At 42.3% G+C, this 25,648-nt stretch overlaps 1 protein-coding gene across 3 annotated transcripts in view; it reads left to right on the plus strand.

The window, feature by feature from the left end:
• MYLK (myosin light chain kinase) overlaps window positions 1-25,648 on the plus strand; it is a 1,478,514-nt gene that overhangs the window by 969,249 nt on the left and 483,617 nt on the right. For all 3 annotated transcript variants that reach the window (XM_085647312.1, XM_085647311.1, XM_085647313.1), the window contains one exon: window positions 20,953-21,150. In XM_085647312.1, coding sequence (XP_085503438.1) covers window positions 20,953-21,150 — 198 coding nt within the window. The remainder of the gene's footprint in view (window positions 1-20,952; window positions 21,151-25,648) is intronic.

Consider the following 25,648-nt stretch of genomic DNA (forward strand, 5'->3'; position numbering starts at 1 on the left):
ACAAAGGGGTGAGCAGAGGTCATTTTATAAGTGTAACTCCCTTATCCTGACTACAAGGAAGGGTACAAACCAGCCAACTAGAGACCCCCATTTCTAACAATGTCCTTAGCTCTGAGCCACATGTATCCAGATCAAGCTTCTACCTGCCCCCACTGTAGTTTTGTTTGGGGCAGATTTTATTAACTTGACTGGGGGTTGCCTGCTGGTGCATGCTTACTGAACACTTGTTGTGGATAGCTTTGTGTGCAAAGCGGCCCTTCAGGATGCCCTTAAGCCCCAGTTTTGCCTTTCGGGCAGCTTAGTGAGAACAAAGGGGAAGAAAATGGCTTATCCCTGGTACTCCAATGTCATTGTGTGTATTTATAATTGAACAAGTGTCTCCTATTTGAAGTTCTGTGACTTTATTGATGTGAATTGTACCTACTGGCAAAGTATAATGCTATTCCTGAACAGACTTCTTCCTGAACCCACGTTTTAACGCACTGTATTTGTGATGTTGTTTGTGCATTATGCATTGAAGAGAAAAAAGCAATGATTTCACATAAATCTGTAGTAACTTTTGAGTCTACATGATTGTTTTCTGGGAGATGCCATCCACTTATGAAACGTATACGGAGCTTGCAGAGGTGTAGCAACTCAGGCCAGAATAATCCACCTCCTTCTCTTTGTGCAGGGCCCAGTGGAGGGGCAGCAACTCTGGGAAAGCGAGCTTCAATTGGACATGTCCTAACACTCCTGGGACGCGGACTCTTGTCCTCTGGTCCATGGTGCAGGTCCTCTTGTGTTCATGGGCAGATTGTTGAGTCAACCATGTCCACTGTCCTGCTCTGGTGGAAGTCGCTGCAGCAGTCACACTGGGGTGGGGGATTGGTGAGCTAGTTCATCTCACCTCTGGAAGTGTGTGGATCTCAGCAGTACAACAACTTTGTGGAGCACTCCATCCTTGGCCTTGAAGAGCTTGGAACTGGAACTATGTGTGGTAATTTAGGTCCCTCTTTTATACATGCTTGCCAGAGATAGGATGTTGATGCCACTGTCACTACCCAGGAATAGGTTTGGGGCGGTGTCTTTTCATATTTCATGTTGATTCTGCCATGCAGTCTTTGTAAAATATGTCTATGGCGGTAAGTAGTGACATAGCGGACTCTATGCAGAAGTACTGGAAACATGAGCACAGTGATGTGTGAAACCTCTGCTCCTGTTTGTCATCCACTTTGTGGAAGTGAGCCAAAATGGCCAGCCCTGCTTAGGAGCATCCCTCCCTCTAACAACAGAATCTAATGACTCAGCTCTCTATTCCCACCACTAACCCAAGTGGCAATGCTCAGGAAGAACTAATCAGCAATACCTGAAAAAAGCACATTTCCAAAGGCATACCTGTCTTTATCCTCCCACACTTCAGTACTAGGATTGCACTCTTCGACTTAGAAATGCAGGCAATACTCTGGGGAGGCTGTAGCACAACCATCATCTTGTGACATGTAAATCCAGGGGCATTCCAAACCCAGCCAGTCTAAGTAATCTTAAACTTGTATCCCCATGTAGACCTGCTACCATGTATACAGGATGCCAGCTCAAGAGTCTGATTGTCTCATAAAACCAGAACTGTACTCAAATGTGACCAGTTGGCATCACACTCTTTCTGAATCAGGGAAACCAAGTTTGTTCCTTGCTACAATTATACAAATATTATTCTGTCACCACTGCTTACTGTTGCAAACCCAGGACATGGACAGTAGTCCCGTGATAGCTAAAGAGAACACTTTGTTCGCCCCTTCTGGTCTCAGGTGCCATCTGTGGATCTTGGAGTCAAAATAAAAGCTTTGGCCTCAGTGTGCATGCCCGACTAGTGCGTGAGCTAGGCAACAAAAATCAGAATACCAGAATTTGCATATCATCGGGTCACTTCAGGCATGTGTTCATACTTGTTTACCATGCAGAGGAAATTCCAGTTCCAGCAATGCTCTGTCCATAAATAAGCACTTTTACATTGTAGGGACAGCGAACAAGGAAATTAAATGGTTTTGCATTAATAAAAAATATTTTTATACATTAGCTAAGTCACAAGTAAGTTCCTTTTACATTTACATACCTGAACGCTTAAAGTATTAAAGTGGAGCATCCCAAATAAAGTAAACATATGTCCCAACAAAAGTTGCCAAAACGGTTTGTCAGTTTGTAGCCAAACTACATTTTGCTTGAACAAGCATGATTGTGAATATAAATCATTTTTTTAGGAAGCTGGTAGAAAGAAAATAAAAGATCTATGTCACTTTCTATTAAAAATCTAATTTAATTATGCTAGAAGGCCTTTGATAAATGTAGTGGAAAAGTAAGTTTTAAAAATTGTACTTTGTACTGCTTGAGAACAAACTGGATTAAAACCCTACTCCAGAGCCAATACACACTATCCCACAATAAAAAAGGCTAACTGGACTTCTGGAGGACAATTGAACTGCCTTTAGATGGAAGAAAGCTGCAGTGGTATGAAGTGTGACCACTTAGTCAGGAGTGGTTCTAGGATGTTTGGGGCCCTGGGCAGAAAGGAAATGTGCGAGACTCCCCTAATTTGCACACATTCAGGGCTATGAGCATCTCCATAAATGTCCCTGTTTCTGAAGCTACTTTATGCAGAACCCTCCTGGGCCACAGACCTTTCCTTGCAGTCACCTACAGTGACCTCTTTTGGAGCTCATAAAAGGCTGAAGGTGTGAGGTTTGTTTGTAGGCTGAGAGGGTTAAAATTAGTGGGGCACTAAACTGTGCGACAATGGGTGTCCTGCAGTGCCTCTATATGGACAGCAGGGCAGGGAGCAAGAGTGTAGGACAAACCTGAAGAATATGTCTCCTTCAACTGGGACCATAGGAGGGGTCCGCTTCCCTAGGCTTCACCTCACTACTCCATACCATCAAGACCCTGTGAGGGGGTCCACCCACTCTTGGGCACAAATGCACCAAGACACTTTGCTCTCAATTGGATGAGCAGGGGGCACAAGAGGGCTGGTGTGCCATGGCCTGGCTGGCTGTGACGTAATGGTGTGGGGCTCATGTTAGTACGCTGAGTGCAGGACCCTAGGCACTTGCCCACACTGCCCATGCCTAACGTCGGCCCTGCAGTTAGTAGGGATAAGTTATCTGAAAGGGGCGGAGCAAAATGCAAAACGAGGGACTGCTACAAAAACTCTTCCTTTGAAGTGGAAATCTCAAACAGGGGGTCCCAGGAACATGAACTATTCATTCCCAGAGCATTGTCAGACATTCATCTATGCCCACTGCAAGAGGGAAGAACGGGGATGAGTCAGCAAAAATTGCAGGCTCACGCAAGGCAAAATAATTGTGTGCCTTTTTTAATTAGGTGCTGTGCAAAGTTTACAGTGAAGAGAAAGTATGTCTACAAAAGCAGGTTGGTTTTCCAGTTTGCCAAGATTGAGTTTAGGGAATTCCCAATCACTATCTAGAGCATAGGATAAGAATGGCACTTCACCAACACCTCTCAGAACATACCTGGAAGAAAAATTGTGATTTCAGTGAGCTGTGAAATGGATCGATCAGTGCAATGTGAAGTGTTGTTAATCAAGTAGACATGGTAAATCTCGTTGTATTAAATCGGTGAGCAGTATGTGTCTTATTTTTATACCTGTTTCTGGTCAATGCTTAGCACTGAGTGTTTAGTTCAATTACCAGCAGGACCCTCAATCCCCAAATGAATTCTAAATTGAGATGGAAACTACATATTCTGTTTTGTTCCTCCCCTTTCCTATTTCTAGCATATTATTACAGTTTCTGTGTGTTGTTTTCACTTGAAGCAACTATTTCTCTGACATACTCGTATATTCTGAGAACTTGAAAAGTTCTTCTTCAGGAGCCCTTGACTTATTTATAGTCTTTGCACTTAAGGAGTCATGAAAGTGTTCTAGTTAACATGGGTCTTCAAAACATGTAGAGACACTGATTCATAACTTCTGTTACCAAGGTGGGTGCCCTATCTACGTGGAAGATTGACAAAATACCCAGAAATTGCTCCTTCACCAGTGCCTTTGCAAAATCCTATTCCCGCTTCCAGAACATATCTTCAAGCTTTTAAAAACTCCCTGGATGCCCATTAACAAAACTTTAGATCTAGTTCTGATCCACCACTCTTCGACCTTTCTAGGCTTACATGTAGTTTTATGCCCTCAAGATAACTCTTACTGTTCTTACCAATCATTGAAGAGAATTTTAAACAAATCGTAAATACATGGATTTACCAGCTTCCATGAACAGCATAATATGTTCACTAAAGGACATTACGTGTTAAGTCCCACTGTTCTCTGCATAATGTTGATTTGTCACATAACCCATAATTTATACCATAATCTGTATTTTTCTACAAACCTTTATCTCTAGATTAAGTGAGTTAAAATTGCTATGAATGGTGTGTATCACATGCAATGCTGCGTCTGACACTCTACAAAGGTTAATAGGCCCCTTTTAATCTGTTCATTTTTAGATTTTGCCTGCACAGGGCTTGCGCTATGCTTGTGAAATCTCTTGTATTTATTATATCTTAAAAGGGGTTCTTATTAGTTCCTACACCCAAATTACTGTTTTTATTCACTTTTGTGTGGAACTTTTTTTACTTCCCAGGATACATGCATTTATGATACCTCTACTAAAGGTGTTCACACTATGTAAGCCCCAGTCACTTTCAAGATAAGATCTATTCCTACAGAAAAGGCAAACAGCTTCTAACAGTATGCTGGAATGCTTGCTTTCTATTACTTAGTTCTGTAAAGCAGATGCTTTAGCCTTTAAACATGAGTGGCATTTCCTAATCATGCCACTGTACCTTTCTTCGGCACGTGATCTATTTGGTCATTATGATCAATTTCTAAATGTTGTATTAAACATTGCATGTTAAAAATAAAGTTAATATACAAGAGCTATGCTATATTTTACTACTAAACAAGCAGCTACAAGTGCCGTTACCTTACAGACAACAGGGTCATGATTTGAATGATGCAGCAGGTGTAGTGGCACCGGGCCCAAAAGATGTCAGAACTCCTCTAGACACATAATATTGCTATATTTGACTAATAAACAGCCAGTCACAATTGCAGTTAACTTGCAGTTAAAAGGGACTTGATTTGAATGGTGCAGTAACACCAGGATCAAATGGCCTAGGTACCCCAGTAAACACCTAAAATTGCTATATTTTACTACTAAACGGGCAGTCACAAGTGCAGTTATCTTTCAGACACTAGAGTCATTATTGAATGGTGCAGCAGGTGCAGTGAGTCCTCTCAACACCTAATATTGCAATATTTTACTATTAAAGGGGGAGTCATAATTGCAGTTACCTTGCAATGGAAAGGGGTTTGATTGAAATGGTACAGCAGATGCAGTGGTACCGGGTCCAAAAGTTGTTAGCACTCCTCTAAACACCTAATATGTCTATATTTTACAACTAAACAGAAAGTCATAAGTGCAGTTATTTTGCAGTTAAAAGGGGCTTGATTTGAATGGTGCAGCAGGTGCAGTGGCATCAGGGCCGAAAGCTCTATGGACCCCACTAAACACAGAATATTGTTAAATTTTACTACCAAACAGCAGTCACAAGTACAGTTATCTAGCAGACATGGGGGCATGATTTCAATGGTGCTGTAGGTGCAGTGGCACCAGGGTCAAAAGTTGTCAGAACTTCTCTAAATCCCAATTGTTGCTATATTTTACTTCTAAATAGGCAGTCTTAATTGCAGTTATCTTTCAGGCACTAGGGTCATGATCTGAATGGTGCAGCAGGTGTAGTGGCACCTGACCACAAAGTTGAAAGAACTCCTCTAAACAACTAATGTTGCAATATTTTACTACTAAACAGGCAGTCATAATTGCAGTTACCTTGCACTTGAAAGGGGCTTGATTTAAATGGTGCATTCAGGTGCAGTAGCACCGTGGCCAAACGTTGTCATACCTCCACTAAACACCAAATATTGCTATATTTTACTTGTAAACAGGCAGTCACAAGTGCAGTTTTTAGGTCTCGCCTGGCTATCGCGTAAGCTATCGCCAGGCGAGACTTATGTAGGGGCTTCAGAAAATGCTCCCAAAGGCTTCCCAGGCGAATCGGGTGGCGGTTACGCGCACAACCACACGCATTCCATTTGCCACCAGCTACTTCCTGCGCGTGCGCCGCCTCACACATTCAGAGAGATTTAGTAAGGGGCACAAGACCTTAGGAATCCGGTTTATGGCCAGTGCATGTGAGGCATTCCAGCGCGAAGCTGGCATCTGGCATCGACTTGAAAGCAGCAGACTGCTTTCGCCAGCGTGTGCTCGGCCTCACTTCCTGCTTCCCCTGTTACAACAATTAACTTTCGTTATAACTCACACCCCATATGCTCGTTCCCTCCCACCCTTCCTTTGATGTCTGCTTTTCTTGTTGTTTACAAACCACGCCACACTGCTGCACGCCACACACTGCTGCACGCCACACACTGCTGCACGCCGCACACTACCGCACGCCACACACTGCTGCACACACTGCTGCATTACACACTGCTGTATTACACACTGCTGCACGCCGCACACTGCTGCACGCCGCACACTGCTGCACGCCTCACACTGCTACACGAAACACTGCTGCATGCCTCACACTGTTGCACGCCTCACACTGCTGCACGCCACACACTGCTGCACACCACACACTGCTGCACGCCGCACACAGCTGCACGCCGCACACTGCTGCATGCCGCACACTGCTGCATGCCGCACACTGCTGCATGCTGCACACTGCTGCACACTGCTGCACGCCGCACACTGCTGCACGCCGCACACTGCTACACGCCACACACTGCTGCACGCCACACACTGCTGCACACCACACACTGCTGCATGCCGCTGCACGCCACACACTGCTGCACGCCACACACTGCTGCACGCCACACACTGCTGCACGCCACACACTGCTGCATGCCGCACACTGCTGCATGCCGCACACTGCTACACGAAACACACTACTGCACGCCACACACTGCTGCACGCCACACACTGCTGCACACCACACACTGCTGCACTCCGCACAATGCTACACGAAACACTGCTGCACGGCACACACTGCTGCACGGCACACACTGCTGCACGCCGCACACTGCTGCACGCCACACACTGCTGCACACTGCTGCATTACTCACTGCTGCATGCTGCACAACACTGCTGCACGCAGCACACTGCTGCATGCCGCTGCACGCCACACAGTGCTGCATGCCTCACACTGCTACGCCACACACTGCTGCACGCCACACACTGCTGCACGCCTCACACTGCTGCACGCCTCACACTGCTGCACGCCTCACACTGCTGCATGCCTCACACTGCTGCATGCCTCACACTGCTGCACACCGCACACTGCTGCACGCCGCACACTGCTGCACACCGCACACTGCTGCACGCCGCACACTGCTGCACTCCACACACTGCTTTTATGCGAGTTTATGCTACTGACATTGTAAATGACGATGCCTTTTATTTGTTTTAAAACCAAAACATAAATAAAAGGCATTGTAATTTTACAATGCCAATAGCTCAAACTCTTATAAATGCGAGACCTATTGCATTGCAAATGCTTGTTTGGCAGGCAGCAGGGTTCTTATTTGAATGGTGCAGCAGGTGCAGTGGTACTGTATCTAAATGGTGTCAGCACTCCTCTGAACACCTAATATTGCTATATTTTACAACTTAACAGGCAGTCATAATTGCAGTACCTAGCAAGCACTAAGGTCATGAGTTCAATAGTGCAGCAGGTGCAGTGGCACTGGGACCAAAAGCTCTAGGCACCCCACTAAACACCTAATATTGCTATATTTTTTTCCTTAACAGGAAACTACAAAGGCTGTTGCATTGCAGACAACAGGGTCATGATTTGAATGGTGCAGCAGGTGCAGTGGCACCAGGGTCAAAAGCTCTAGGGACCCCACTAAACACAGAATATTGTTAAAAGTTCACTCCTAAACAGGCAGACACAAGTGCAGTTATCTAGCAGGCACTGGGGCCATAATTTCAATGGTGCTGCAAGTGCTGTGGCACCAGGGCTAAAAGTTGTCAGAACTTCTTTAAACGGTAAATATTGCTACATTTAACTACTAAATAAGCAGTCACAAGTGCAGTTACCTTGCAGGCACTAGGGTCATGATGTCAATGGTGCAGCAGGCGCAGTGCCACCGGGACCCAAAGCTCTCGTAGCCCCTCTAAACACCAAATATTGCAATATTTTGCTACGAAACAGGCAGTCACAAGTGGTTATTTGAATGGTGCACCAGGTGCAGTGGCACCGGTGCCAGAGGTTGTCATAACTTCTATAAGCACCAAGTATTTATATATTTGACTACTAAACGGGCAGTCATAACTGCAGTTTTCTTGCAGGCACTAGGGCATGATTTGAATGGCGCGGCGGGTGCAATGGTACCGGGCCCAAAAGTTGTCAGAACTCCTCTATATACTTAAGATTGCTATTACATAAATTAATTTTATTTTTTTCCTCTTTAATATCATTTTTCAAAATTTTGCTATTACGTACCCTTACTAAACCACTAGTAACACCACTATATATCGCCTTTTTGTACATAAACAAGCCAAAGCACTTTAACAGACTTTCTGTAACTTATATTGCACAACTACTCAGCAAGCTACAACTTACACACAATGCTTGTTATATTGAGGGATTAGCGAAGTGAAATTGCTCCCAGGTGGCATTACTATCTATACTCAAGGTATAGAATAGAAGACAGATACTTATATGTAGGAGTTCTAAAATCCTACATATTTAAAGATATGCTACGCAGAGCAAAACCAGTTATATAGGCATTGTCACGGAAATATTTTTGTTTCAAAGTTGGTACCCTGTCGTCTCTGTGTAACAGCGTTCTCAAAGTAGCACTTATATGGGAGACCACATGAAATTGAGTAAAGTTCTGCCCATGTGGCACCTCTTTTTAAAGCCTGATACCTTGAATTCTAAAATGCCCTGCATTTTTAAAATGCTTGCATGCAGGGCCGGCTTTAGTGCTGGTGGCGCCCTGTGCGACAATGTTTGTTGGCGCCTCCCCGATGACCACCTGCACCACGGATTCTCTCACTAGCACCCTTTAACAGTGACCAAGTCTCCATAACCACACTCTCTCAGATGCATTGAATTAGTTATATAGCGCCACTCATACCAGTGTAGGGTGTCCAAGCACTTTGCATCACATACACATTACACAGAGACAATCAATCATACGTGTGTAAATCAGTGTATAGGATATGTTACATAAGCCAAAGGACTAAAAGTGTATGAGTCACATGTCATCCATACTGGTAGGCAGTATAGTTTAAGAGTGCTTGGTGTGGAGAAGCACAAACTCAGAGTCGAAAAAGAAACACCACAGTTGGGAGTTTTCTTTAAAAATAAGAATCAATTTCTAGCCAAATTAACCCTTTTTGCAACATTAATCAATGTTCTAATAATGTATACTTTGCAGTGTGTATGCAGTTCTAGGATGAAAGTTAATAGCTCACTATCCTATATCAGGACTTTAAGTTATAAATTGCAAGTAACAAAAGGATGCCTCTTTTGAAAGCAGTAACCTGCTGATCTGTTTACATCATACACACTTTGTAATCTACTTGGTACACGTTCTTTGCAGCAGGAATATTAACCCTCTGCACTAACTTCACCGAAGTCAAAACCTCAACTATACAACATGCTGATCTCTCTCCAGGAAGATAATTAATAACACGAGTTATCTTGACATTTATGTGAGGCCTGGTAATTGGGGGGGGGGGGGGGGGGGAAGAAACGCTGCAGCAGGTGCTTCAAAAGCATAATAAACTTTCAAACACAGCGCCCCCAGGAAGCCAGCACCCCGTGCGGTGGCACCGGTCGCACCGCCCTAAAGCCGGCCCAGCTTGCATGTGGGGACTTTCAACAGACCTGCATTGTCCGCACACATAATACTGTGATTACTCCACTCCAGAATTCTATCAGAGGCACAAAGCAAATGTTTGGGGATTCAGTTTTGAATGTTCAGTAATATCTTCCCACGTGAATAGTTGTCTTCTTGAGAAAAGTCTCTATTTTAAGGCATTGGGACCCACAGCATGCGGATCATTTGTGTTACTCTGCTACATAATTCAGACAGACAAGTCTGCTCTATAATGTGGTCATCCATTTCTGCATAGCAACATTGATCATGCATAAAGCTTGGGAGAGACTGGAGTCTAATACACATTGGGCTCCCTGAAATAAGACCCTTTTATAAACCAGGATGTGCAGTTTGCGCTCCTCCTGGCCTGCAAATAGGTATGCAATTTGCAATGTCACCTATGAACTAATAGCTTACGTTGCAAATTGCACAATCTCAAGAGGTCGCAAAATGATCTGTTTAATGAATAGCAAATAGCCAGGTTGCAATTTGTGACTCGTTGCAAATGTGTGCAAACAGAAGAGGTGGCTTGCAAGGGAGAGCAGAACACCATTCTTATATTTGCTTTGTCAATCTGGAGGGAAACAATTTGTATAAAACATTCTGTTTTTGTTAAAGGTACAATTGTGCTTTTAAAAAATAATTATTTTTCCATTTAAGAATACGGTGGGAGCAGACAGTGGTCCCCTGGCTGCCTGGCACTTTTCCTCTCAGCGAAAGCTTCCACTTTGCGAATCCGCTATCACCCCCTTTTAGGTTTTGGCAAAATTTCAAAGATTTGAGCTGCAATTGTGGTAGCACATCATATATATATATATTCTTATGAATCACAGCTGGTAAGAGATTTCTCTTTCACAAAACGTTCAAATTGTGATTCAGGAACAAATGTTTGCCAGATGGGTTTTAAACAAGGCTAAATAGCATTTTGTATTTGGAAACCCTGTAATGTTGCCAATCACAGGGCTTGAAACTGCAAAATGGTTTAGCACATCGGTGAGATGAATAGCTGATATTCTTTCCCAGCAGAGGCGAACAGAAAGGCTGCAGGTGGTGTTTCATGATCCCCGAGTCACACTGATGAATTGTCAATTTGAATAGGGAGGCTAAAACTCACAAGGGACAGGTCTTGTTCAATTTCCAGCCCATCTTATGTGGTGAAAGGTGTCTGTAGATTAGGTCATTGAAACACGTGGCCCTTGATTACAAGGGTGACTTTTAAGACTCATTTTTTAGCCCCACATTTTTTCATATTTATATAGCCCTCTTGGTTAAGCCATTTGGATCTAAAGCGGTTTCCTATGCCGTCTACACTCAGTTGCTCCTCTCTTTCGAGAAAGGGCCAGCAGCTGCTCATGAACCTATTTACAGATGGTTCTGGAATGAATTTTCATGAGAAACCAGCAATGCAATTTGGATAAGACCGACATTCTTATGTTTCTGTCTTTCCAAACTAGGTTGGTGGGAGCACTGTTTGCCTGACACTCTTTCCCATTCTGTACCCACCCACCCACAGTAACAATAAACCTGGAGTTAAATTTCACAATACACTTTCTTTTTAATCCTAGGTATCTTTGGTGATTGACAATTGTTTTGCTCTGCTTTGTGCCTTAAAGTTCCTTTCTCTTCCCCCATTGGACTATTGGAAGACAAAGGCACAATAGCTTATCACTTATGGATTGGGTTATGTTGATGTGTTGTATCTAGGTCTTCCTGGCTGCTTAATAAAAGGGCTGCAAGTTAATCAGAACACTGCAGCGCTTCTGATTCTGACACATCCTTGTTGCACCTCTGTATCGCCTCATCTCAAGACTCTACGTTGGCTGCTTGTAAAGATAGGGATTCACTTCAAGGCTTTTGCGTTGGCGCACAGTACATTGTACTCGTCAGGCCCCCAGGTATCTTTGATAGTCTTCGGCTCTATCTTCCCTTTGATAGGTTTCTGCACTATCTTCCCTCCAGAGCACTTCATTAATTTAATTCACTGCTGGTAGGAATTCCAAATTCAGGTGCTTTGGGAAAGGTGCCGCTCCACTTCTTACCTGCCCACCTGAAACCAGCTCCCAGCCAAGCTCTGTACTATTAATTTTGGACTGCAAACCAGGAAGTTGCTGAAAACTTGGCTGTTTGCTTCCAAATTGATTTTCCTTGTGGTTTCAAGTTTCAAGATTCCATTTAGTGCTGGGGAGTGTTCTGCAAACAATTTCATACAGTCATTCATTCTTTAATTCAAGGCAAAACACTTATATGCTTTACCCATTCCCCTCCTCAAACCTGCATGGGCATGAAGTGTCTAGTTAGCCAGAGGAAAGACAGGATCCTACCATCCCTGAAATAGAATGAAGCAGCTGTATAATGAGCCCAGCATACTGCATTTTGACCCAAAACCCTGTGAGGGAAAATGAATGCATTACAAGCACACGTTCACTCATGGGCATCATAGCTCCAAGACTGAATTCAAGTTTATATGAAAGAATACAACTGCAAAGCAAATAGAAAATGTGGGTCTTTGAAGCTTTGCTAAAAAGCCTGAAATATGAGATATAGTGAAGAGAGAGCAGCAGATGGCTACATAGTTCTGGGGCCGAGACAGGAAATGCTCTGCCTCCCAGATGGAACTGACGAAATCAACTGAAATTCCCTGAGATTATGCCAGCGTGATGTGAATTTCCCACAGCCCACTGGCAATGTGCAGGAATGACGTGGTCATGGGAGGGTCAGAGAAGATCGAGGACCTCATTATGAGGCCCCAGTAATCGACCCATTACATCTCTCCTCTTCCAGTAACCCCAAAACTCGGGTCATAGTTAACGGGGAGTGCGAATGCCACCTTTTGGCATCCCCAAGAAATGAGGGTTTATTTGGCGAACTGTTAATTCTGTTCCCAAGTTAACAATACCCCTTTATCCCCAATGATCCTCCCAGAGGTTTCACCTTTTAGCAGGTAAAATCTCTGGGAGGAAAACCCTGGATCCTACCTCAGAACTTGAAATACCAATAAGGCCTGTAAAGGGATTGGCCGGCTCCATTGGAATTAGCAAGGCACTCCTATTTAGGCATTCTTAGGGCACATATCACCGTCACATGGCCAACTTTGAATTGAATAGAGTATATTTTAAAAGGAAGATGGGTGGCTGTGGCTCTCTCCCACAATAAATAGCACTTGGTGCTGTAAAACAAATCAAATGTTTCTGAGGTTTCCTCAGGTTCATGCGTGACAGGGTTGCTTTGTAGGTCCTGTAACGTGATGACTATTGAGTCGTTAATGAAGAATTCGGCTGAGAATGGACCTGCTCGAAATGCAGTTTTGACTTGTGCATGCCAATGCATTTACTGAATATGCTTTTCTATTTTGGCTAGACATCCTCTCTACACTAAGTATAACAAAATGTGCTGGCAGAGGGACCAGAACGTGCCTTTGATTGTCAGTGCTGATTTGCAGGGCCGGCTATTTCTGTATTCAAGCCCTAGCAAAGTTTCCATCCAAACCTTACTTGTTCAGGTATCAAGAGGTTTAACTTTCTTCATGTTCATGGCAGGGGTCAGTGGCGTATCATTATCCTCCGCAGCCCGTGCGGGCCGTGAGTTACAGGGGGCCCCCTCAGCGCAGTACACTGGGTCTGGGACTAACGTGGAAGGTGGTGGGCCTCCATGTACTTTGCAGGGGGGTTGTGGAGGGGGACTCAGCAAGTTTCGTTACACCACTGCCATGGGTCATAGAGCTGACAAAATGTAGCAGAAGGTTCCACTGCGTTTTAGAAAGAGACAGCTGTTTGTATCCCAAGTATCATTTCTAGACCAACCTTTTACAGAAACGTTTGGAAAGGACTGTCTTTTTTGGTGTTTCTGCCAAACAACCCACACGCCAGAGATATGTCTGGATAACACTGAACCTTTCTCTGGTTTTAGCCCCAACGCCGCTTGAAATGTCTGACGAGGAATGGAGATTCTCTTTTTTTTTTTTTTTTTTTTTTTTAATATTTTTATTACGTTTTTCTATTTCCAAACAGAAAGAAATCAGATAATTTTGCACATAGCACCGTCACTTGTCTGAGATGCACATAGAAAAAGAAAACATGAGAACAGTCCTTAATCACCATAGAAGAGAACAAACATAAATTCAAAATTATTTTCAAACATTCTCCTTCCACCACAGGTTCCCATATGCGTTTCACAAAGATTCTACCTTTTTTCCCCTTCCTATCATATATCCTTTATCCAAATTATATACTGACAGCAATCTAGCCAACCATTGATGAAAGGTTGGGGCTACCTTATCCAGCCATGCTGTTGCCAGACAGATTCTTAAAACTGACATAGCCATAAACAAAAAATAATACGAACTGCATTGCTCATTTCCCCCACCTACCCAAAGAATAATCCATGCTGGCGTAAGGGTAACCTTAATTTCTAAAGTGTTATCCAAAAAAGATTCAATAGCCCTATGTAACGAATTAAGTTGCGGACATAGTGCAAAGACATGGATAATATCAGCCTCAACACTATCACACTGTGGGCACCTAATTCCTGTCGTCCCCCCCCATTGAGCGATCCTAGCAGGTGTATGGTGTAAAGAATATATCGTTTTATAGTGTTGAGCCTGCAATGCTGCCGAGCAGAGTATAGTCCGCCCCAACTCAAGAGAGTCCTGAAAACAATCCTGGTCCACCTGGAGCTTATCTGCCCATTTCCTTCCATATTTTTCCAGATCGTCGCTTTTTAAAACCGACAGTTCAGCGTAGAATCTTCTAATAGAACATCCTGCCCCACCCTCAATTACATCCAATATCCTATTTTTACAGAACCCGGCAGTGCCACCCTGTTTATTTTTCAAATAACTCCGAACTTGCAAAAACTTTAAAAAACTTATTCCTAGTAATACCATACTTCCCCTGGATATCAGCGAACTGGAGGACGCCATTAGCCCCCATCAAATACCCCAATTTCCGAATCCCCCGCCGGCCCCAATCAAACATAACATAATCTGCTAATATTTCTCCTGGGAGAGAGACATTCCTTTCAATCTGAGTATAAGCATTGAATCTACCCAGGCCCAGTTTTTTACAAAATGATGCCCACATTTTATAGCCTGCCATAATTGTCTTGAATCTGGTTCTTTTAAAATAGCTGGGATCAGTATATTTCAGAAAACAAATTTTCTGCATCTTTGCCAATAAGTATTGTGTATATATCTGTTGATCCTATCTTAACCTGTGGGTCTAGGGTATCTCCCCCCATCAGCCCACTCATGTACTGGAAGGCTGCTGCCCAGTAATATAACTTAAAATCGGGGACCGCCAATCCTCCCCTATCCCTAGGAAGAGTTATAAAACAAAGGGATCTCCTAGTCTTCCCTTGTGCCCAGATAAATCTATTGATTAAATGTTCAATTGCAACAAACCATTTACCTTAAAAAATCAATGGAATTGTCCTAAATAAGTAAAGAAACTTGGGCAAAATAATAATTTTGACCACATTAGAGCGCCCTACCAAGGAGACATGAAAGTTATGTATCCTATCAAGATCTTTCTTACTTTTAGCCATTATAGGTCCGATATTATGATCTACGATCTTATCCAGATCTGCTGAAATACTAATGCCCAGGTACCCAGCCGATTTAACTACCCGTACATCGTCACAAACCACCTGGTTATTCTTAATGATCTGTGTCTTGGGACCGTTTAACGCATAGCCCGAAATCCGACCGAATAACTCAGCCTCCCTTTCTACTTCCACAATTGCGCTAGTTGGAGAGGGAGTCACTATCGCAACGTCGTCCGCATAGACTAGAGTTTTAAACACTTGGCCCTGAATCCTAATCGGGAGGATTTGGTCATTTATTTCCAACCTGCGGATCAACGGATCCATGTAAACCGCAAATAACAGAGGCGAACATGGACGCCCTTGACGGGTACCTCGTTTAATCTGCACTGCCAAGGTATGCCCTCTGTTGATTCTAAGCTGGGCAGTAGGGGATTGACAGACTGCCTGAATCACCTTGATAAACCCTTCTCCGATACCACACCACGATAAAGCTGCCCATAGGAAGTCCCAGACGACCCGATCAAATGCTTTTTCTGCATCCAAAACATGACCGCCATGGGGTCTCCTGAGACTTCCGTGGCATCGAATAAAGTAATGACCTTGCGGACATGCTGTGCAGTTCCCCTCTCTGGGATAAAACCATGCTGTGTAGGACTAACCAATTGCCCTATTATCTTACACAACCTAAGAGCCATTACCTTAGAAAAAATCTTAGCCTCCGAGTTCATAAGAGTGATAGGTCTATATGACCCTGGTTCCAAGGGTGGTTTACCCTTTTTTGGAATCACAACAATATCGGTGCCTGCCCAGGAGCCTGGCATAGATTTTCCTGACTGAGCCTGTAGGATTGTATCAACCAGGTCGAGGTGTATTACAGCTTGGAATGTTTTATAAAATTCAATGGGGATTAGGTCAGGCCTGGCAGCCTTGCCTGAAGGGAGGTTGTTAAGTACCACGAGAATTTCCTCAGAGTTCAGAGGTGCATCTAACGCCTCCCTGTCCCCTTCAGAGAGCTGGGGAGCAGCAACATCCCCCAAATACTGCTGGATATCTGAGGGATCCCCTGACTGATCCTAGCTATATAGTTTGGCATAAAACTATCTAAAAACCTCCCTAACCTCCTCGGAATCAATAAATGTACCTCCTTTACCATCTGATATTTCTTTAATTTCTCCCGACGTCAATCTCTGTCTTGTACGAATCGCGAGAATATGTCCCACACGCTCACTCAACTCGTGGCATTGCTCCCTTTTTGTCAAATAGGTCGCGGCTGCTTTAGCAGCAAAGCCCTCATTTACCTCCGCTTTAATACACAAAATTTTCAGGAGTGCCGGATCCGGAGAGGCGCCAGACCGAACTGCGAAAATCAGTTCTTCCTCTGCCTCTGAAACCGCTTTAACCAGTTTATTGACTCTGATCTCCTCTTGTTTTTGTTTATACATACTATAGCTTAATGTCTCCCCCCAGATACCGGCTTTAAAAGCGTCCCAGATTACTCCTGAGGAGGTGCTACCACAATTAATTTCCCAGAAAGTAACTATCCAATTATTCATATGTTTAACATAATCATCATCCTTAAGCAGCCTCCTTTCAAAAGTCCATGTTCGCGTCCGCCTTTCACCGCCTGACGATTTTAATGTTAAAACCAGCGGATTGTGGTCAGAAACCAAACGAGGAAAATTCTCTATCTGATTTTTTGACATTAAAGAGTTTGATATAAAAAAATGGTCCAATCTGACACAGACCTTGTGTGGGGTAGAGTAATAAGTAGTTCCATCGTCTAATGGGTTCAACCGTACCCATCGATTGGTTAAGGAATTATGGCGTGCCAGATTGAGTATCGCTCGGCATACTTTTTTCTTCCGGCCTCCATAGCGCTGCCCATGCTCCGTGCCCAGACCCCCAACCCCATTTATATAAAGTCCGCCCCCAGAATGACCGGCTCTGGCCAAAAAGCCAACTCTGAGTCTAAAAATTCGAAAACACCCGGATCATCATCGGTGGATCCATACACTGACCCAATAGTGACTGTTTGATCATTTATTACACATTCCATCAAAACCCATCTGCCCCATTGATCTTCCATCTTCCTGGTGACCTTAACATCCCTTCTGGACTGGAGATTCTCATTGAATTGGTTGGTCGTTGCCAAATAGGTGTGCCCCAAAGGGAATGTCTTAATCTTTACTTGGTGATGACTCACACCAAAATCTCCGCACCCAGAGCCAAATTTACAAGTTTTTCATGCAAAGCAGTGCAGCAACCATAGTAAGATAGGGAACTCTAGTAGCCACTCTTATGCAAGTACTGCTTCTACCAAGTTTTGCAAATAAACCTGGTGTTCGATGATGCCTCTTCACCTACATTGAGCTGGGCAGTAGTGGCATCAGACTACTTCTGTTCTTACCCTAAAATGCAGATTTTGTGTGCAATGTTTCAGATTAACTACTTCTTTGTCAGGTTTGTGTTACTTTTAGAAAGTGTTAAGGTGGGATTTACTATCCAACGCAAACCTGGATTTGCAATAGATAGTCTCTCAAAGTAACGCTTAGTTGTGCCATGCACGGCCTTGCATTACTTTCCATTAAAGGGGTGTTATGTGGGTGGATTCTGGACATTCCTAGGCAACCACCCATGATTTTTGATGCAAATCCCTCTTTGCAAAGAATCGTAGATTGGGATTTGCCCCAAAACCCTGCACCTCCTCAAGGCAAGCACAACGAGGAAAAATGTTTTAATTTCTCCTCGTTTTCCCTACTTTGCATATGTGCTGCATTAAATAGCACACATTAAACATGGAAAAGGCCATAAAGCATAGGTTTTCTACCTTCCACTATAAAAACTATGCTTAGCTGAATGCAGACTCCCAAGCACTATGGTGCAACAGTGTCTGCGTTGTTGTACGGCTGCCAAAAATGTGCCGTAAAGGAGAACCGTGACACCTCTTAGTATATGGCGCTGTTCTACTCTCTCCCTTTCGTACAGCGCAGAGCAGCATCTTTAGTTGCTGAGCTTCGTTGCGTGGCTTCTTAGTAAATCTGGCCCTAGGTCTTTCCATTTAACAGCGAGCTTGAGAAACATCAACCCACGCTGTCTCAGGGGAGTGGTTGTTTCAGCCAGAGTCAGTGAATGAATGAGGCTAGCATGCCAACTACAACACAGTAGGATCCTGAATTTAATGGACCATAGAGACTTTGGTAATAGCCGTGAAAATTGCATAAAGTTTATATTGTACAACGTCTTCAAATAAAAATCCATTTTAATTCAATTATTTCTCCACAACACCTATCACTCAAAAATGTGGTATCTGTTTAAGATTCCGATGATAACAATCCTTGTCATATATTACGCTATACCTTCAGCAACCCATGTCATAAATAGCATATACATTGATTATATTGCCTATAGATTCCAGACCATTTTTTGCCCCCCCCCCCCCTTAAAAGTGATAGCATTCTTATCAAACCCCTCTTCTCTCCTTCAGCTCATCAGGGTCAGGTCAGCCTTGGACCAAAAAGCAGCAACATCACTTTCCTCCTTAACATGAATTGCCCCACTGTTCAGTTGTAGGCCTCCCGACCCTTCGCTTGTCATGTAAATGGTTCGAATAGCTTTCGCTTGGCATGCAGTTACTGGCAATGTGCTACTGTGCAGGTGAAACCAAAGTAATCCGGCATATGAAAGAGGGACATACATGTTACTGGTGTCGAACCTTTGCAGCAATGTACGTTATAAAGCAAGTGGAAGGTCTTGAAAATGCCCATTGGTTATACACCTGTTTGTAAATATACAAATCAGGGATGTGCGAAAAAACACTATTTTTTATTTGACTGTGTAAAATTGCACCCTCTTGTACTGGGCATTTCGAAGTAGGCCATACCTTTTATTAAGTATGTTAATGCCGGCAGTATATGTGACTGGGCACACAGACGCTGTCAATAACCGAGCCTTTGAAAGTGGCCAATACCTTCTATAGTAATGCAAAATGTATGAGCCCCACTTGGCCATCACTACACACCACCTTTCATAACACAGCATCCACTTAAATCTAGTGTGTTCGAGAGTTTATCGCATGTTTTATCGCATGTTTTTATTTTATGTGCTTCTTTTTATCAGAGATATGTACAATGTATCTCAATCTCTTTGTCTGCCGTACAAAAAAAGACAATGACACTATATACAGCATTTAATACACTTGACAAAAAACAATATTAAATGGACATGACAATCTTCAATAAGAAAGAAACAAATAGTCAAACCATCACATAACAATTCTACACAGCTTTTTCGACCTTCTATGGAGCATATGGGTACTCTAATATATATGCCACAGGACATATGGAAGCTGGCAAAATACAAGGATGCGATTTTGGTAATGTATTTCTAAGAGCTGTAAATGTGTGTTACTTGGCAAGTGTTTTTTGAAAATATGTTAATGGACAAATGATTGCTGACAATACCTGAGCATGTGAAAGCTGAAAATATTTGGGCCTGTGGATGTTGGCAATAACTTTTACATCTAACATGGATGCCGGTAATAACACATACAATGCCTGCAGTTTAGCAATATCCTGCTGAGCACGTGGGAAATGGCAGTCCCAATGACAAGCAATATTTGCTTTACTGGGTTTATTGGGCTCAAAAATACATGATGTAATTCTTTAAAAAATTATTATAATAAAGTGTTGGAGAAAAGCCACAATCCTTGTGTGAATCGTTTTTAATCATATGTTGTAGTCTACTTAACTTGCTCAGTGTGGTTTAAAATGGACCATGGTCACTGTTACCCAAACCTTTAAAGGGGAAACAACGAATCCCTTCTCTGCAAAATGGTCTTTAAATTCTGTCAAGAGTTGACTGGTGCTGATGACATAATTTGCTTTCCATGGTCTTGTCTACACAACTACGACCAAACATTTTAGTTACCATATTTCGGTTTCAGCAGATTTTCTTTCTACAATGGATAGAGTAGAGGCTTAAGCATTGCATACTGTTGCCCTTGGTCCAACCCAAACAAAGTATTTTGGTGGTTAAAAAACATGTTCACAGTGCCTTTGGTCTAGGTTCTTATGGAGAGTTAATTGTTCTATGCATTCTCCAGCAAACAGACCATTTTGGTATTTTAATATAGATCTCGTCCCCACATAAATAAAACTAAGGATGCGTCCATTGTAATAAGCACTCTTCGGGCAGGTAAACAACACATAAAATATATTATCTACAAGCATGAATTGGTCACTAATTCATATTTCATGTGTGAGTGTTCTGCACCAAGTTCAAAGAGGGGAAGGAGTAGGACCTGACCTAATCAAAACCTCAAGACTGAACCTGGAAGATCTTTGAACTATACATTAATTATAGTTTGTTTACCAGAAAAATACTTCTTCTTGTTCATGTTGTTTCAAATGTTAAGACTAAGAAGTATTTAATGGTCATCTTATTCAGTTCTCTGTCTTTGCTTTTGTTTTCTTCAGCAAATCCCCCACCCGAGGTTATTTGGCTTCACAATGGGAAGGAAATTCAGGAATCTGAAGATTTCCATTTTGAAAAGAAAGGTAATGAGTACAGCCTGTACATCCAGGAAGTGTTCCCCGAAGACACGGGCAAGTACACCTGTGAAGCATGGAACGATGTAGGCGAAGCGCAGTCCCAGGCAACACTGACAGTCCAAGGTTCGTGACAATCCAAAATCTCGAAGTCTGACAGTTCCGAAGTGATACTTATGTTGGGTGGAGGTTGTACCTTTATCATGTCATTCTAACCATATTACTATTTGGATTACCTGACAAGTTGTAGATTCTGATTTTTAGCAGCAGTCCTGCCTTCATTCTAAGTCGCACAGCTAGGGAGGGTTCTAGCTCCATTGGGTTAAAAGCTTGAAGATCCCAGCTAAGTAAATCGGGCCATGTTGTGGTTCCCCTCACTTAGTCCTGTTGAGGTCTTAATGCTTTCTGGCAAAGATAGTGTTCTAAAAGGCTTACTATGGTCTGACTAGAACCCAGAGTATGATGGTCATTAGACTAAAACACAGGACTTGAATATTTTCATTTAAAAAGTACTGGCGTATTTTTGCTGACCTGTTTGCTTAAATCTTTCCAGGCTGTGGGAGTGGTAAGTCTATGTCACATAGTAGGGTGTAATCAATCCCTGAAAGCCTGTCTGTGCGGAGGTGTACTTTCGATGAGGAGTGAATATCGCCAGCATTAATTTCATACATCCGCCTAAGGTATTAAGAATCTGCGAACAAAAACTAAAACTGAGGGATAATGATCTTTGTTAGAATTGCAATTTGGTATCAGGCACTCACCAACATATGTTTTTTGAATGCTCGTTTCTACAATCCTTTTGGGATTTAGTTCAGAAGCGTTTATCACTAATCTTTGGTATTCCATTGGAGCTCTCGTTACCTATGATATTATTGGGACCGTGGGCTGCGTGTACTCCTCTTCCCTTGGACGATACTAATATGCAGCTATTAGATCTACTTATATCAATTGCTGTCAAAATTATTTTAACTGAGTGGAAATCCTTTAATCTCCTGTCTTATCATAGTTGGTGGGCTTGGGTATCATGTCTTTGTGGGGCCCATACTTTGGTTGAAGAAAAACATTGTACTCCTTCCATCTCTAATACTATTTGGAGGTCACTGGATAAATATATGAATCTGTCTTCTCAAGGATTGATAGGTCAATATCCTTTTGTCTCTACTTCATAATTTATTTTCCTCACTGCTGCAGGGGTCCCCCTCAAGCTATCTATCTATTCACTTATTTCTTTATCTCTCTCGTCCTCTTTCTCTTCCTTTCTTTCCTTGTTCCTTCTTCTTTCTATCCTTTCCTTTTCTCTTTTTCCTTTCATTCTGATATTTTTTGGTTTCTGTGCAATACATCTAATTTTTTGTTATCAATCTAGTATGAGATACTCCGTGGATATTATATATGGACTCTGTTCTTTTTGAGATCTCATTATTTTTCTGACCTGAATTCTATCTTGGTGTCTGTATTTTCTTAAATGTTTTACTTGTCTATTGACCATTCTACTCTATTGTATTGTATTTTATTATAACTGTATGAATTCTTACTTTTTAAAATAATAAAGATATCGAACAAAAAAAAGAGACTCTGCGAACACAGAATGTGACCCACATATATAAAATAAACTCGAACCAAGACCGCATATATTTAGCTGTTGCTCTAGCCGCTAAAATTAACACCAGATTTAATGAAGTCAAACATAAGCATGGTTTGTCAGCCCATGAATTGTGATTAGAATGCTGTCGGCTTTGTGTATGCCCGTGCCCCGGCAATGGTGATGTTAATGCCATACCACTCAGGGTAAAAATATAGGAGGCTCTGTTGAATCCTGAGGTGTGGAACAAATGGGAATTTTGTAATAAACCTTGAGGATATCCTGAGATAATAGGAATACCAGAAGAATCCGTAGTCCAAGTCAGTTTCATGCTGCAATTGCTCATTTTCACATGGTGTTCATGTGAGATTTCACCAACTTTACACTGCAGAAATCTCAGGGTGAAATAAATAAAGATGTATTGATTATACAGATCTCACAATTCTGATGGCCATTAACCACTGTTACCTGCAGGATCAGAATTATGGAATGGATCTTGCAATAAGGCCCATAATCTTGACAGATTTATGTGTGGCCCCAAAAGCTCCTCAGTTTGTATACTTTTTCTAGGTCCTTTAAACTCAAGTGCTCAGGTTCCCAGCTGGGAACATATAAGGTGAATTCTTAAAGAGTGAGGGCATTATGTAGAGTTTAGGGAACGTCTACCAATAACTGGAGGATGCCCCATCTGTCAAACTTTATCTGATCCCCCTCAGCCTCTTACCATCCTATGTTTTTACAGCCCTAGCTTTATGGGTTTGAAATCAGTAGAGATCCCAAAGGGTCACAATGTGAAACAAATGTGCCTCAGCCATTTACTGCTTTGTAGAAAGGGGTATGCATCCTTTGAGTTGCTCTGTTGGACTTTCCACCTCCACATTTCTAATGATTATACCCAGGCATCTGATGCTAATAACAGAGTCAGAGGCATAGATAGAAAATGGCTGTTTCCCATGAATTAAACATTTGGGGCTGCACAAACGGTGTTGTGCCCTCCCACCATCTTCAAGGATTTCGCACAATTGCTTTTTGATATAAGCCCCGGAGTCAAAGAACCAGCGCTCCTACAGAGAGCAGCTTTTCTGTCTTCACATATAGTCGTAATTGTGCGGTGTGTAAACGTATGTGGAACAAGTTACACACATGGCTCTATCTACTTAAGGGAAACTGGAACGAAAAAAAACCAGACAATTGGGATTTTAGACTATTATTTTATATTGAATTTAACTGTAGAGGATAATTACTAGAAATGTCAATGTTCTAAAAATAATAAAAACAGGGACAGGCCTTCTAGGGGCTTTGATACAAGTTGTCTCTTTTATGGGTTTTGGTGAGAACTAAGGGGGTCTGAGCTACAGTGTCCATAAGCTCCATAGAAAACAGACCACTGGTAACACTCCAGAAACGTATTTGAAGCATTCAAGTCACTGCCTCTCATACGATAATATATATATTTGAAGTTGCACCTGAAACAGAATGTTTGTGGTTTCTTGCTGTGTCCCTATTTAAGATAGTTCCTCATATCCTGTAATACAAATGAATCGGAACACTGTGCAGAATGTTCATACTTTGGCAATAGGAACATTGGAATGTTGAGAGCTCCATTGATGACAATAGAGTGGCTCTGGAGTTATAATGGCTGGTATAAGCCTTCTGATCTGCATTCTCTCTGTTAGTCCTTTTATAATTTAGAAGAATTTACACTCAGTGGGTGGAATATTCTAAAAGCTTTATAGCCCTTCTGCCTCGGACTCTGCCAGTTGTTAAAGATCCTCTCTGTGTTATAGTCCCTCTCCTGCGGCGCAGGCCTATAACTCAAGTTCAGGGCCTTTAACAACTGGTATAGCCCTCAACAGTGGTCTATAAGGCTATATTATTTACTGACACTGTGCTGAATTAGGAATGATTGTATTGTATTGTAATTGCATTTATATAGCACTTACTAGCCCTAATGAGGTGTCAAACTTTTTCAGCGAGTAGCACGCTACTCCGGAACCCATAAAGGATTAGTGATGAATTAGTATAGTAAAATATGAAAGTAATTTGAGCGGTGGATATGTTAGCGAGTTATTTGGATGGAGAAGGATTGTGGAGAGATTGAAGACGGAAAAATTATGCTCGACAGCCCACTGTTTATATTTGTTACAGTTCCTCATTACATCAGTTATGAACTAGAAACCATTACAATGCGTGAGTGGCAGCCATTAGGTCTCTAAAAGGCTTGTGAGGAAAGAACTAAGGGGCTGATTGCTATCTCGGCTGGAAAGCCTCCGACCTCAGGTCGGCGGCTTTCTGACCGAGATTGTCGGTTTCACTTCCGATCAGCTTATTACAATACAGCAGAAAACTAAAAGGCAGCCATATTGGTTAGACCGCTATTAGTCTGCTTTTTGGGTTTTAAGGGGAAATATAGTGCACTACAGTGCATTTCTGTTTTTTCAACATATTTCAATTTTTTTTCATTTCAGTTACTATTACAGTACTTTCTAGGTAGTAGCATGATACTCCTTAACCTTTTTTTTCTTTTTTTTAAAAAATACATATAAAGTGATATATTGAATTTTCTCTACCTGTACAGACTTAACTTCTACATTCCTTCCTATGCACTTTTATTACAGTACTATACTACAGTTTCACTTAAAACCCAGAACGCAGACTAAGTGTGGTCTAAACAATATGGGTACCTTTTCATTTTGTAAGGACTTTCAATACCCAAAGATATGCTGTTTTTTCATCGCAATGTACAGCGCTGTACCATGAAATTACTGCGGTATACCACTGCAATATATATAACTCTGTTTTTGTACTTCATAACTTTAACACTACTGAACCTATTTAGATTTACTAACAAAAAGGACCCTTTCCACCCCAAAATCTATTTTCCTACCAATTTTCACCTACATATGTTTAACCATTTTTCTGCTGCGTCTGTTTAAACTACACTCTATCACACGACACTCCACTCTACTGTCTGAATTGCCACTCCAATCTACTATACGACAGTGCACTCCACTCTGACATGTCACTCCACTCTACGACAGT

The sequence above is a fragment of the Triturus cristatus genome, chromosome 3_2 (genome assembly GCF_964204655.1).
Source record: "Triturus cristatus chromosome 3_2, aTriCri1.1, whole genome shotgun sequence".
NCBI lineage: Eukaryota > Metazoa > Chordata > Amphibia > Caudata > Salamandridae > Triturus > Triturus cristatus.